Raw genomic sequence first — 16,487 nt, forward strand, 5'->3', positions numbered from 1 at the left:
GCAAATTTTAAATGCAAAATAAGGAAAAGGGTATAAAATCTAAGAAAAAAAAGTCCTCGTCAAGATAGTGCATCGTAGAATTGCTTAAGTACTAAACAACTTTATTATATATATATATATATATTGATAAGGTAAATATTTAGAGAGAGTGTGTCTGTTGCGTTTGTGTATGTGCGTAAACTCAATCTCCACTTCCCTATTCGGTGGGGTCATGGAGTACCAATCTTGTACTTAAAACTATACATTAATTAATCAAAGAGAGACATAAAAATAAAATTTAGGTGGGGACAGATATTGATAATGAACTGTCAACAGGGGGTAACCACTAATGAAAATTACTCCCCTTGATGTTAACTGTTTAATCACCGATTACCCCAAAATCTCCGAAAGATTTGGCGGCAAACTCTCATCCCATTGGTTTTTTTAAAAAAAAAAAAAATTAAAAATTAAAAATTAACGAAAGAAAAACTTATGGAAAAAAAGAGAAACCCTAAAAGCAAATAAAAAAGTTTAATTAATTATGGTAATGGTAATAGTAATAATAATAATAATAATAATAATAATATAATAATAATAATAACAAAAAGAATTCAAGAAACTAAAAAGTCAAACACAAAGCAAAAGAACACAGAAATTTAGGAAGACGAGAAAGAAATCAAGAAAGTTTCTTGGAGTTTTCTTTGGTGTTTTGTGCATTGGTAGATTTATTTAATTAATTAAACGTAATTAATTAGTTGTTAATCCATAAGAAAAACTGGGGCTTGACCCCAATTTTGGAACTATATTTAATCGAACGTTACAATTTGAAGTGAATGAATGCATGAATGTCGTCGCCAACAAGGCGTTGTAAATCTGATGATAACATCCACATGATTAAGGCAGCCGCCATCAACACCACCCCCGGCGGCGGCGCTAGAACTTCCCCTAGCAGCTCTACAGCCACCACCCCTGACAATTCTGTAAAGGGTGAAAAAAAGAAGGTACATTCATTATTTTTCTATTATTATATTTTTTTTTGTTTTTTTTTTGATTTTCTTGATCTGTTGGAAAAATAGAGTTTTGAATATTTTTTTTTCATGTTGTAAAATAAAAGTGTATCATCCCAAAGCTCTTTAGTTCCAAAAGAAGCAGTATAGGAGGCTCTGAGGAGGACCTAACACAATCAGATAACAATGATCAAGGTTCGGTTTTCAATATTTACCTTTGCCATTTTTATTTTTATTTTTGCAATAATATATTTTTTTTCTTTAATTTTTATGATAATGGATTTTTTTATTTTTTGTTGGGTGATTTGGGAGCAGAAGTGGATTGGAGGATTACATCAAGGAGAAAAGCTTTTCTTGAAACGTCTTCTACAGTGAAGAGAAGTTTCTCAGGTAGGGATTATCATCAGCAACATGACCTATTTTTCAAATAAAATGTTTAATGTATTAATTAAATTTTATGAACTTTTCCTGTGCATGATGGAATTATACTATTCTTTAAATATATCCATTTTATGTTCATCTTAAAGTAACATATCTAGTAAAGTTTTATATTTGTGCTTTTGATGAATCGTCTATAATAATTGAATTTGTATGATTCTACAAACCTTTTTTTAATCTTCGTCCTATGTGAGGGAATAAAATAATATTATCCTAGAAAGTTTTTTAATTTGAATCTGTATTATGGTACTACTTCGACATATCCCATTAAGGTTATCATTATTTAGCTATAGTGCATTTAGTCTAACCAATGTAGCCCTTTGACTCCAATCTTTAATTACATCACCGGATTTATGTCGTATAGGGAGAATTTTTTTTATGAAATTTCTAACTAAAATTATGTTAATTAGGGATAGAAACCGTGTAATGTGCCGTCTTGCCTTCTTGGTCAAACCTGTCGCACAAGGCTTGTCTAGTGCAGTTTATATCCTCTGTGTGATTTGCAGGCTATTACCCATAAGACAGAGATTGTGACAGAAAATGTAATGGCTGCGGGTTTTTCTGGTGTTCCAAAAAACTGTGTAACGTGCGTTAGCCACGTACACCATCAAGCTAAAAGACTAGAATCTGCTTAGCTTCTGGCATAGTATTTTGGTAGCTCACCTAACAGAAGACTAAAATGTATAATTGATTATTATTGGCAATCTATTTCTTTTATCATTATACAGTTGTAAAATTAAACATAATGTGTAAGTAGTTTTCGTATTATAGAATTGACCTATGAGGGCTTTGCCCATTGAAAAAGTTATATATCTTTAGTTTCAAACTCAAGAAAATCCAAACCACACAACCATGGGACTAATTTCTTATCTACTCTCAGAAAGGCATAATAGTGCACGGATTGAAGGCCTAAATCTTTCGACTTTTGATCATTCCACGGCACCTGCTACTATGATTAAAAGTATTAGGTATGATTAATTCATATCACATCAAACTTTCTTGATTTTCAAGCCAATATTATTACTAGAATATGTGACTGGAATTTTTTAGGGTTTTTGCCGGGACATGGAATGTAGGAGGAAAAACTCCTAATCATGGACTTAATCTTGAAGATTTCTTGCAAGTGGAAGGTTCTGCAGACATATATGTTTTGGGGTATGATTAACAATAAATAATTTGTTAATTTTGTCGAACAAGATGTGATTTTTTTTTTTTTTTTTTTTTGATAAAGTTGTTTCTTTTAATTTTCAGGTTTCAAGAAATTGTTCCCTTAAATGCAGGAAATATATTAGTGAGTGAAGATAGTGAGCCAGCAGCAAGATGGTTAGCACTCATAAGCCATGCATTAAACAAATCATATCATGAATCAGTCCATTCTTGTGATTCAAGCTCCCATAATTCAAAACATTCAAAATCCAACTCTTTTCATAAGCATTCTCTTAAAAGCCTTAGCAAGAGTTTGAGAACTAATAGTACCCTTCTCAAGACTTGTAATTGCCCTTTAGAATCAACAACAACAAGGCGTCAACGAAAGCTCAGTGATCCTTCTTGTTCTCCCTTGAATCATCATCGCGATTCCAGTGAAGAAGATTTACAATCAATTGCAGAATTTCCTTCTTCTAATGGTTTGAGTTATAATCTCATAGCAAGTAAGCAAATGGTGGGGATTTTCCTTTCAGTTTGGGCACGAAAAGAGTTAGCGCATCATATTGGCCATCTCAGAATATCTTCTCTTGGAAGAGGTATCATGGGTTGTCTAGGAAACAAGGTTGGTTCAAGAATGTTTTAATATTTGACTATTCTTCCTTTTTATTAAAATTTGAATATGGTAGGTTTTAATAGACATGATCATTGAAAGTGATGGAAAAGAGTACTTTTCATGTACCATATTTGCCTGTTATCAACTTTTCATTTTTGGTGGCCAAATTAAGTTGCCCGATACATGTATTGGTGAGAGATAAGAGGTATCCGGTGAAACAGTCGAGATTAGCACAAATTGGCGTGGTCACTGCCATTACAAATATATAAAAGAAATCAACTTTACAATAAGAATATGCCTAGTTATATTTGGTTTTATATTGAATCTAGCATTTTCAATTTTGGTGTATCAGTTTTCCATTGACTTTTATATTATATATGCAGGGGTGTATAGCAATAAGCATGTCACTGTATCGAACGAGCTTTTGCTTTGTGTGCAGTCACTTGGCTTCTGGGGAAAAAGAAGGAGATGAGCTGAGAAGAAATGCTGATGTAGCTGAGATTCTCAAAAGCATACAATTTTCCAGAATTTGTACCACTTCAGACAGCCGAATGGCAGAAAAAATTAGTGATCATGAGTAAGTTTTTCATTATCTAGTGGTCACGCTCTGATACCAATTGTTGCGGAAGCCAAATGTATAGAGTGTGAATAAGTCACAACTACTATACCAAAAATTATGACAGCCACCAAATAATAAATAAGACAATAAAACAACAATAAAGGGAACACCAGAATTTACGAGGTTCGGCTAATTTTGCCTACTCCTCGGACACAACCAAATATTTTATTTCACTCCAAAAATACAAGTGAAATAATACTAAAGAGAGAAGATACAAATGCCTTAAATAGATGAGAAGGCAAATGAGAGGTGTGTTTCAATCCTAAACATTAGGCCTTCTTTTATAGGGGAAAAATCCCCCCAAACTTAACTCCCAACCAATGTGGGACTTTGGCATTTTGCCAAACTTCAACACATAACACTTTGCGTATAACTATAAGCTGGAGACTCTCTCTCTATCCTAATTTATATGGTATCTTTAGCTCTTCGAATTGAACCTATGCGAACTTTGATTAATATATTTTTTTAATCGTATTGACATGAGAAGAAATGCAACTTATAATGCTTTTCATATAGTTTTTGAATAACTGAATTTAACCTTTAAAATGTTAAATTAATTTAATCTAATTAAGCCCACTAACTCAAATAAAATCTCGAGAAGCAAAACGAGGCACATAAATTTGGACGGGGAATAATACATATTTGTTTAGTACTATGTAATACTAGAGGCGAATAGAGCTTTTGTTCGATTGGTTCAATTGAATTTAGTATTTTGTCATATATATATATATATATATATCACTTGTATTAAATTTAGAACCCATAATTTAAAAAGTACAAAAAGTTCAATATTACAAAATTCAATGGTTGATCCATCCAACTTAAATTTTGAATTGGTCTCTGAGTACTACAATCACGTTTAGTATCTTGAGCATACAAAAAATTATATAAAGCTGTAAGTAAATTCAAAAAATCAATTCAGAGTATGGAATTTTATTGACCTCTTTTTACTTGGCATTTTTTTTAAAGACCACATTTCTATGAAAGTAAATACTCATGTAGACTTGAAATTTTAATTTTCAGCCGTGTGATATGGCTTGGAGACTTGAACTACCGAGTGTCTTTGAGCTATGAGGAAACAAGACTTTTGTTAGAGGATAATGACTGGGACTCTCTTCTGGAAAAGGATCAGGTTTGGTGCCTTTTTTTCTTTTTTTAATTTGTGTGGTGCTTATTATTGGGAAAAGGGAAATTTTTATTTTTCTGATAACATAAAGTCAACGGGACACCTAGTATAGATTGAATATTATGTTGAACCTACAAGATCTTAGGGTGTCAACCTGACTGAATTAATTGATCGATTAGGTCAATAAAGATTTAGGAGCTAAATATTTTAATATCGTTAGAGGAAATGAAGGAACTATTAAGCTTTTAATATGTCCAAAATCATCCATATTTGATGCTGATTTAATTTGCTGCTGATTATATGTTGATGGCAGCTGAATGTGGAGAGAGAAGCAGGAAGAGTATTCAGTGGGTGGAATGAAGGCAAGATCTTCTTTGCCCCAACTTATAAGTACTCTCATAATTCAGATTCCTATGCCGGAGAGACTACCAAATCAAAGAAGAAACGACGAACCCCTGCATGGTTAGTCTCTCTCTCAGCTAACCTTATTGCATAGTGTTCTATTAATAAAAGTTAACCTCTCACCTAGATGAGACAAGGACATAACACACTGTGTTTGGTATGATGAAACTCATTTTTCAAGGAATTATCATGAAAAATATTTTCGTCTAAAATGTTTTTTGATATTTGATTGGTGAGTGAAATATCTTTTAGAAAAAAATTATATTAAAAATTAATAATCATATTAGCAACTCGGTTTCATGAATTTTTTGAGCGTTAAAGATTACTAGTATCTAAGTGGCAGCTGGATCAAGTAATAAAAAGTTTAAAGGGAAGATAATTCTACGGAAAATGACTTCTCGCCATGGGAGGTAAGTCATTTTCCCCATTTTGATGGAATATTTTTGGTAACCAAACACCAGAAAAAGAAATTATTTTCCTGAACAGTAACCTTTAGTCTCGATTGGTGTACATATATATATATATACCTCTAAATTGGGACTTATAATATTTGATTGTAAATTTCAGGTGTGATAGAATATTATGGCGAGGCGAGGGTATTGAACAATTATCTTATATTCGAGGGGAGTCAAGATTTTCTGATCATAGACCGGTTTGTGCAGTATTTGCCGTGGATGTGGAGGCGGAGGCAGAGGCAGAGGCCAACAACAACTCAAAGTTTAGAAAGGGTTTTTCTTGCACTGCTACTAGGTTGGAGTATGAAGATTTAATACCCCTGAGACACAGTTCCTATCATTATTGAATTAGAAATTCCTCTAACTAACATTAATTAAAATCTTGTACAGTTTAACTTTTAAGGATCTTGAGGGAGACAGGTTTCCCTCTATTATCTCATAAGTTACCCTAGGCATTTTGTTTGCCTCTAAATTTCAAGTAGTAGACAAATGATTCTTAACAAAGCTAAGATAGTATTGAATAATCCTAGGAAAGCCTCTAAAATGATCTATAAAGTGTCATAATATAAAAAGGGCAATTTGAAATATCCCGTGTTCAAGCAGGGTTCAAGAAAAAGTTTAATTTTACCAAATTAAAGGGGTATGATGTAAGCAGCCTACTATGATGCAAACCTTTGTGGCCGATTCCACGACTTAAATGCTTAATCAAAAATTGAGATTTCGGTCAAAGCTTATTTTAGAAGAACTCGGGTTACTGATAATCAAATAGAAATAAGAATAATTGATAAATAGTAGTTGAATATAATGCAAAGTAAATCAATATATTTCAATAGTATTTCCTGTCCTTACAAATGATCAGTCTTCTCCTTTTATAGCTATCTCTAGGTAATACGTTTTGTTTCTACCATAACAGAGCCATTATTGACAATTAATGACATTTAATGGCCTTTAATGTAACGTTACAATTGGTAATCATATTTGATTCATTACAGATTCCTTAATGTTTTCCGTATTTAATGCCCAATAATACGTATCTAAACCTCATTTACTATCAAATTCATTCTTTTAATCATAAAGAGAGTCGAGCGTCTATCTTTCTGAATATCTACCCGTGCCTGTTGAAGCTCATGCCTCTTTGATTATTCTTTGTCACCTATTCTCCTTTGACTGGTCTACGTGTCATGACGTGTCATCTTATAATAACTTCCATATATGAACTTAATTTTTCCCAATACAGATAGTCCCCCCACTTACCATTTATTCGCCAATAAAATATTTGGGAAGTGGATCTCATTAAAGCGGGAATATTTGTCGCCATTAATTCTTCCCTAGAATTGATGCTTCATCTGTCACTTCCATTTAATGTCCGTGACACGCGGCGTCTCCTGATTGGTTCTGCAATCTTTCAGCGTCTTTTAAGGCTTTTTTACGGCTTCACCAATTACGAAACGACAATTCTCATTATGACGTTCCTATCATTGTATATTTTCCTTTGACGGTTGCTTCTGACTATAAATATAACTTTTTACCTTTGTCTTTTTCACAAAAGTTTAGAGTATTCAATTCTAATTTTCTTCTTCCTCGTACTACAATGTCTTCTTCAACCCCTAACCCTCGGAGAGTCCCCATTGTTGACAACCTTCCTCTTGCTCCTGTTCGAAGTGGAAGAGGGGGAAGACTTCGTAGTTTAGGGTCTTCTTCATCACGAGGACTCTCTATTCCTTCATCGAGTTCTACTCCACCTTCTAGAACTAGGGATTCACTTTCTCAAAGATCTTCATCTAGGACTAAAGAACCCACTGAACCTCTTCGTGAGCTTTTAGTGGATGAATTATTCCTGCGGAACTATCTTTCTACAATGATAGAGAATCCATCAGAAACCAACTGTCTTCATTAGATCATGCTGACATCTACCCGACTCAGATTACTGAAGGCCTGATTTCTGTAGTTCATAGAGATTTCCATTGGAGTCATGACTTCCCCATTATAATCCCCAATGCAAACCAAAGAATCACTTCTTATTTAACTGGGTTTTCTTTTGTTTATACATACCCTTTCACGTTGGGTTTCAAACCTGCTATTGACCCCGTTATCCTCGAATTCTGTCGTTTTTTCAGTGTTTGCTTAGGACAAATTGGCCCCATCGTGTGGAGGGCTATTGCTTGCTTGAGGCATTTGGCCAACATGGCTGGTATGTCTTTTACGTTTTTTTATTTAATCCATCTTTATTCTCCCAAACTCTTCCGCCAAGGAATCTTTACTTTAGTGGCAAGAAGCAAAAGAGTTCTGGTAAGTCCAGAAGACGATAAAGACCGTGGCTGGTACGCCAGGTTTGTTGCTGCCCCCACTGTTGGTTTAGTGGGTAAAGAGAATGTTCCCTTCCCTGAGAAGTGGAATTTTGCACGTGAGTTTTCTTCTTAATAACTTTATCATACTTTTTTCTCAATTTTGATGGTCATCATTTTAATTTTCTCTTCTTTTTCAGCAACCATGGGAGTTGTTGATGAAATTTTCAACTTTCGTGGTTGGGTAGGAAAGCTATTAAATGTTTCTCCGATGGACGGTAGGTCCTGGAAAAACCTTTCTCATCGGTTTGGTTGGAAAGTGAAAACTTACGGTAAGTGCTTCTTTCCCTTATATTCTTTGCATTTCTGTTTACTTCTTTCTTTAGAAATTACTTTGACCCTTCTTGTTGTCAGGGTTTCCTATTCGAGACATAAGTGTTGAGGCCGTCGTAGCTTCCAGAATTTCTTCGGAAAGAGCCCAAGAGATAATTTGGGTTCTTCATCGAAAAGGAAAGCTACTGTTGATCAAGACTCTGAAGAGGAGGAAGAACAAGACGGGGGTTCTTTGATAAAAAGGCCACGGGCTAAAAGACACATTATTTCAGATGATGAAGCATCTCCCCCTCGTTCTATTTCTTCCATCGAGCCTGTTGAAGCCTCGTTGGTGATTTCCGATGATGATACTCCCGCGGCTGCCCATGATCTGTTGATCAACTTTTTGCTCGTGGGTTCGATAATGAAAATTTGGGTCCAATTTCTGACGAAGTACCCCTTGCCTCTTTTTCCATGTCTGTCCCTATGACATCTTCTCTACTTGTCGTGACTATTGCAGTTGCTGCTTCGCCCCAGGTTGTTTTGACCTTACACAGTTCATCCTACAACTGTTCAACACACTGAGGTTGGTTCCTCAAGTGGAAGTAGAGCTATGAAATATGTTATCATCGAGGTCCCTACCAATGGTAATCTTTTGAGAAAATCAGGTGGGGCTGATGTGTGGTTGAAACCCCTGATTGGACCAATCGAGAGAGCCAAGTTTGAGAGCCATAACTCTTTAACTTGGATGAACGACATAATACAATCATCATTAAAGGTATTCCTTTTAATGATTTACTATTCCCTTTTTATTAAGGTTCTCACCCTTTTCTCTTTTCCTTTTTCTTTTTAGATCAACCTCGTTGGTACAGAAATGATGAAGAGGGTTTCTCACATGGAGCAATTAATGCATGAGTATCAAGTTGAAGCAGACAACTGGAGAGAACAATATGAAAGCCTTCAAATTGATATGGAAGTATTAGAAGAGAGCAAATGCACCTTAGAGCAGCATGTAAAGGTTTTAACTTCAGAGTTGGCGGTTGAAAAAGCTTCCTCAAACCAAGCTGGTAAAGACAAGAATCTCCTTGAGACATCTTTTTCCGAGCAACTCTCCAAGGCTAGTGAAGAAATCAGAGAGTTGAAGGTTCTCTTAAATGAAAAAGAAGTGTATGTCGGTGAACTTGTGCAAACTCAGACTCAGACTCAAGAAGACCTCTGGGAGTCTTCTGATAAGGTTCGTTCCTTAGAAAGTTCACGTGCTTCTCTTCAAACTTCTTACGATTCTGCCTTGGCTGAGAATGAGAAGCTTAAAAGTGAAATTGCTAAATGGGAGAAAGATTACGAGATTCTTGAGGACAAGACCGCAATTGAAGTGAATTGGTCCTTTTTAAATACTCGCCATGATACCCTTGTGGAAGTTAGCCAAGAGAACTTTAACTTGGAAGCTGAGTTAGCTAAAATAAGAGAAACTATTGAAAAGACTCAGCAGAGCCAAGACTTTCCCTCTCCCGTGGCTGAAACTTCTGGAGATATTGAAGATGATATGGGTACGGTGAATGTTCCAATTCCTTCAAGTCAACTTGAGCCTACTGCTGCTGATGACCCTGCTTTGGTTCCTTCTTAAACTCCTCAGTGACAAGTTTATGATATGTGACTCCCTTTTTTTTTTCTTTTTTTTTGGTGGAATTTGGTTACAACCCTTGGTTCCATTTAAGGGTTTGTTGAAAACATCAAGTCCCCAGACCTTTTTCAGTGCGTTTTGTATAAGTGACTCTTAGTTTATGACTAAGTTCATACTTAGTCTAAACTTTTTAATATTAAAAATTTTTCGTAGTTATTTTGAACTTCTATTTTGCTCATTCTTGCCTTTACTTATTGAATAATTTGCACTTTTATTTTATAAAATGCTTTCTTAACTTTATGAATGTTTAAATCAATCATGTATTTTATAAAAGAGCGTCCTTTTATATGAGACACTTAATGAAGAAGACGTCTCAACTTCATAATGGTGTAAATGTACGACAAAAGAAATAGGAATACACATGTTTTTTGAAATAACTTTGATAAGTTTGTATTTGAACTTTGTCAAATTTTAAATAACACCTTACATGTATTTAAATAACTTCTATAACTTTTTCGTAACTGTTTTCTTTACAATAGATTTCAAAAAAGAAAATAAAATACGAGGTTTTTATTTATAACCCGTTTCAGTACATTGCCTTTAACCTAACTATGATAAGGTTTTCTTTGGCTTTGGCTCGTAACTTTGCTCTGCACTTGACTCATTCAATGAGTAAACTTTTCAGGCTTGAACTTTGATTATTTCTCAATCTTCTATGCCTTTTTATACATATGACTATGTATATTATATAGTCCCCCAAATGTTTGAACTCTGAAGTATGAAGTCTTGAGCACTTGATTTTTCCTCTTATTTGGTCCTTTTCCTGAAAAGGAATAAAACATACGGGACTCGGAGGTACGATTATAGATGAAGACTGCTTAACCCGTCTTAATTTCTATCAGAATAATTGTAACCCTAGACCGGGAATTTATTTTCTTCCACGTGACTTGCAGGTCGTGATTCATCATTTAGTGCGGGTTAGCTTTTTGTCTATCATCTAAAATCATTAGTAAATTTTTAACAATTCAAAAATAAAATTATAAAATGAGGATACCTGACCGTGGGTACTCCTTAGAAATAGTATCTCTTCAGGTGAACGACATTCCAATGTGAAGGTAATATCTTGCCATCCATTGTTTCCAGCTCGTATGCTCCTTTCCCCGTGATACCGTGAATCTTGTAAGGTTCTTCCAAGGTTGGACTTAATTTTCCCGCATTAGCTGCTTTCGTGGATTGAAAAACTTTCTTGAGTATGAAGTCCCCAATCTTGAAGTATCTTAGGCGAGCTTTCCGATTATAGTATCGTTCCATGACTTGTTTTTGTGCTGCCATTCTTATTAATGCAGCTTCCCTTTTTCCTTCAAGTAAATCAAGGTTTATTCGTATTTCATCTTCATTGGATTCCTCTAACGCTTGCGTGTACCTCGTGCTTGGCTCCCCTATCTCAATTGGGATTAAGGCTTCAACTCCGTACACCAATGAGAATGGTGTTTCACCCGTGCTTGTTTTTGCTGTGGTGTGGTATGCCCATAAAACACCAGGTAGCATTTCTGGCCAATTGCCTTTGGATTATTCCAATCGTTTCTTCAAATTATTGATAATGACTTTATTTGTTGATTCAGCTTGTCCATTACCCACCAGATGGTAAGGCGTTGAGGTAATCCTTTTAATTTGACAACTTTGAAAAATCCTATGATTTGTGCACCTATAAATTGCGGGCCATTATCACACACGATTTCCTTTGGTACACCGAATCGACATATGATATTTCACCAAATGAAATCCCTGACTTCTTTTTTTCGTACCTGTTTAAATGCTCCTGCTTCTACCCATTTAGTAAAGTAGTCAGTGAGTACAAGTAGGAATTTTACCTTACCTTTTGCTTGTGGTAGTAGACCCACGATGTCCATCCCCCATTTCATAAAAGGCCACGGTGCAATTACCGGATGTAGCAACTTCGCAGGTCTATGCATGTTGTTACCATATCTTTGGCACTTATCACATTTAGCCACGAAATTTTCCGCTTCTTCTTCCATTTTGGGCCAATAATAGCCTGCTCTAATCATGGTTCTTACCAGTGATCTTCCTCCTGCGTGATTTCCACAATGCCCCTCGTGTATTTCTCTCATCACATATTCCGTTTGAGAAGGCCCGAGGCATCTTGCTAAGGGACCACTGAACATCTTTCGATAAAGATTGTCTTGCTTTAAACAGTACCGAGCAGCCTTTTTACGAAGCGTGTGAGCCTTTTTCTTGTCTTCAGGGACGGTTCCATACTACAAAAAATTGACGATCTCATTCCTCCAATCCCAGGTTAAGTTATTGAAATTTACCTCATTTTTGTCTGGATCGAGTACCGAATGAAACAAATGAATTATAGAAGCATTTTCATTGCTCGTCACGTCCGCCACAGATGCGAGATTGGCTAGGGCGTCTGCCTCGACATTTCTCTCTCTTGGTATCTGCGTAACTTTCCAGGTTTGGAATTGCCTAATCAAATCTCGTACCTTCTCTAAGTACTGCTGCATTCGTGCTTCCCTGGCTGTATAAGTCCCCAGCATTTGATTAACTACAAGCTGCAAATCGCTTTTGATTACGATCTGATTAATGCCAAGTTCACATGTCAGTTCTAAACCTGCAATCGCAGCTTCACACTCTGCCTCATTGTTAGTTATAAGATGACATTTTATGGCTTGTCGAATGGTTTCACTCGTAGGTGGTACCAAAATAATTCCTAAACCTGCCCCCTTCATATTAGATGAGCCATCAGTAAATAAGGTCCAAATTCCCTGATTAGACCTATTAAAACACTTGTAGTTCCTTTTCAGCTTCTAATTGTATCCCATGGCTAGAATCAGTCAAAAAATCTGCTAACACCTGAGATTTTATTGCGGTTCTAGGTTGATATGCGATGTCGTATTCACTCAATTCTATGGCCCACGTGGCTAACCTACCTGATAACTCATATTTGTGTAATATATTACGCAATGGATAAGCAGTTACTACAGAAATAGGGTGGCATTGGAAATAAGGCCTTAGTTTTCTAGATGCCATGATTATTGCAAGTGCAAGCTTTTCTACTTGAGGATACCGCGTCTCCGCATCTAATAATGATTTGCTAACATAATAAATTGGAGACTGTTTACCTTGGTCTTCACGAACTAAAACAACACTCACCGCTACTTCTGAAACAACTAAATAAATAAGTAATCTTTCCCCGACCTTTGGTTTTGCGAGCAACGGTGGATTTGACGGTATGCCTTCAGGTTTTTGAGCGTTTGTTGACATTCTTCGGACCATTCGAACTGGTCTTGCTTTTTAAGAGCCGAAAATAATTTAAAACATTTTTCTGATGACTTGGAAATAAATTTTTCCAAGGCTACAATTCTTCTCGTTAGTCTCTGCACCTCTTTCTTATTTGTAAGCATGTCAGGAATTTCTTCAATGGCTTTAATCTGCGCGGGATTTACTTCAATACCACAGTTAGAAATAAGAAAACCCAAAAACTTACCTGATGAAACGCCGAATGCTCATTTCTTGGGATTTAGCCTCATATTGAATTTTCGTAAGATCTAAAATGTATCAGACAAATGTGATATATGATCTCCTGAATGTTGAGATTTGACAATCATATCATCTATGTAGACTTCCATAGTTTTTCCTAAATGTTCTTGGAACATTTTAGTCACCAATCTTTGATACGTGGCACCAGCGTTTTTGAGACCAAAGGGCATTACTTTATAACAATAAGTCCCCCTGTCTGTTATAACCGAAGTCTTTTCTTCATCTAGGAGATCCATTTTGATCTGATTGTACCCTGAATACGCATCTAAAAAGCTTAACAATTCATGTCCTGTAGTAGCATCAATCAGTTGATCTATATGTGGTAATGGAAAAGACTCTTTAGGACATGCTTTGTTAAGGTCGGTGTAATCTACACAAACTCGCCATTTGCCATTTTTTTTGGTACCACTACAGTATTGGCTAACCAATTAGGATACTTTACCTCTCGGATAGACCCAATTTTTAATAGTTTTTGAACCTCATCTTGAATCACCTGATTTTTGAAAGTCCCCTTCTTTCTCTTCTTTTGCTTGACAGGCAGATACGATGGATCTTCATTTAACTTGTGAGTCATTACTTCCGGGGGTATTCCTGTCATATCAGAATGGGACCAGGCAAAACAATCCACCATTAGTTTTTAAAAATTCAATCAACTTACCTTTCGTGTCGTGGCTTAAGTTGGCCCCAATGTAGACTTTCCTTTCAGGCCATTGTGCAAATAACTCTACAGCCTCCAGTTCTTCAATTGTTGTTTTGATATTTTCATTTTCTTCTGGTTGTTGAATGGAATCGGGCCTTGAGTCTACATCTGTTCGTCCTTGTTCAGTTGAGGCTTGTGTCATGGTATCCTCAACTGGATTCTGTAATTGCTACTTTTCTTCGTTTTTCGTACTTGAATCTGCTACAGAATTGATGCTCCTGGAAGTCTGTTGATCCCCATGGATTTGACGTATTCCCCACGGTGATGGGAATTTAACAACTTGATGTAAGGTAGATGGAACAACATCCATCTCGTGAATCCAAGGTCTCTCGAGAATCATATTGTAAGCCATTTCCATCTCCACAACCTAAAATTTCGTATCTTTGACAACCCCTTCTTCAAAGGTTGTAAGTGTTACCTCACCTTTTGTCACAACGCTCGAATTGTCGAATCCAGACAACGTATGTGCCTTAGGTACTAGCTTATCTTCAACTTGCATCTCGTTTAGTGCTCTTAGAAAAATAATGTTCACGGAACTACCTGGATCAATCAAAACTCGTTTCACATTAGTATCATGTACAAGTAGAGAGATTACCAGTACATCGTTGTGAGGAGTTAATACGCCGTCCGCATCTGCATCATCAAATATAATACTTTCTTCCTCCAAAACATGTCGGACCCGCTTCCCGTGAGTAATTGTAACTTTAGAAACTTTATTGGCCACCGTATATGTCACGCCGTTGATTTCCTCGCCCCCACTTATAACATTAACGGTCCTTTTCGGAGAAGGAGGTTTAGGGGGCTCTTGCATGTTCTTCATGTATGCTTGCTTACCTTTTTCACTAAATAATTCAGTAAGATTCCCTTGCTTTAATAGATGGTCAACTTCACCTTGCAACAATCTACAATCTGCCTTTTTATGACCATGACACTACTACAAAAAAGGCCTTTGGCGGCAATAAAAAACAACATTAGCGGCAATAACAATAGCCGCTATATTATTTACCGGCAATTGATGTTTAGCCGATGAAGCCGGGGTTGGTAAAGCCTTTAGCGGCATTTTCTATTGCCTCTAAAACACATTTTCTTTAACGGCAAATATTTGCGGCAATTATGATGGCTGATAAACCCACTTTTAAAAAGGCTAATAATGCTCTTATAACGTCCATTTTTATAGCCGCTAAAGTTAAAATATTTGTCACTAAAAGTTCATACTTTTAGCGGTAATTGTTTTGTGGCAATTAGAGTGGAAAAAATATATCTTCTAAAAACGTATTTTTATGCCCTTTTAGCGTCCATTTTAATAGCTAGTAAATTCAATTATATTGCCACTAAAAGTCATCTTTAATAGCAATATAATGGCTACAATATTCCCTTTTAGCCACCATTAATAATAGCTACTACATTCGATCAAAAAATAATGCAAATAACAAAACATATCAATATTAATTCATCAAACTGTAATATATCTCGTTAAATCTTAACAAACAAAAGGAAGTACTTCCAAAATATTAATATCACAATAACTTAAAAAAATAAACTTAAATTGTTTGAACTAAATAGCTAATGTCATTATATAACTAATCTTTACGAAGTACAATCTTCAAATAATTTCTGCAACTCTTCATCATATTGTAATATTCCACCCGCTAAATTATCGAACATCAGACTGTATGACCTGAAATTATAAAATAACTAAGACAATAAATAAAAGACAATAATCCTCAATTCCAGACTAGTTGGAGCTTGCTTGAAATTATAATTAGATAAGTAAATTCTTCCATATAGTAAAAGAGAACGCACAATGCTCATGCAATGTTGGGAAGAGAAACTGTGATAATCATGAACTGACCGAGACAGTGTCAGGAGCAACTACATCATACTACAGGGGATAACCCGTCAGTTTAGATCTTTGTCATGTACATGTATTTGAAAGACATTAAGGAATGAGAAAATGGAATAACAAAATAACAAGAACATCAATATGAGAGATGATATGGGACTGGATATTTTATTTGTCAAAAATACACAAAGCAAATCAAAGTTGACAAAACTCAATTCAAGCTAATGGTTGCATGAATTCAAACACTGTAAAATTATGTTAGATATATTGATAGAATTAAAAGGTAAGAACTACAGAAAATCTATTGCTTTGATGAAACTCATGAACTACATCTCTTCAATACCAGAGATTAAACGAATGATCCGCAGAGATTTTCA

At 35.5% G+C, this 16,487-nt stretch overlaps 1 protein-coding gene across 2 annotated transcripts; it reads left to right on the forward strand.

The window, feature by feature from the left end:
* The first annotated feature begins 625 nt into the window (after positions 1 to 625).
* LOC107814759 (type I inositol polyphosphate 5-phosphatase 5-like) lies at positions 626 to 6,370 on the forward strand. 2 transcript variants are annotated; one of them, XM_016640214.2, is made up of 10 exons: positions 626 to 980; positions 1,094 to 1,181; positions 1,302 to 1,376; positions 2,305 to 2,392; positions 2,475 to 2,579; positions 2,676 to 3,192; positions 3,567 to 3,760; positions 4,826 to 4,934; positions 5,242 to 5,390; positions 5,993 to 6,370. In XM_016640214.2, exons 1-10 carry the CDS (start codon positions 825 to 827, stop codon positions 6,051 to 6,053), a joined length of 1,542 nt encoding a protein of 513 aa, XP_016495700.2. In that variant the 5' UTR covers positions 626 to 824; the 3' UTR covers positions 6,054 to 6,370. The 2 variants fall into 2 exon arrangements, with proteins under 2 accessions (XP_016495700.2, XP_016495699.2); XM_016640213.2 differs by having other exon boundaries at positions 5,898 to 6,357.
* Positions 6,371 to 16,487: the final 10,117 nt, after the last annotated feature.

Source organism: Nicotiana tabacum, chromosome 11 (assembly GCF_000715075.1).
Source record: "Nicotiana tabacum cultivar K326 chromosome 11, ASM71507v2, whole genome shotgun sequence".
Lineage (NCBI taxonomy): Eukaryota > Viridiplantae > Streptophyta > Magnoliopsida > Solanales > Solanaceae > Nicotiana > Nicotiana tabacum.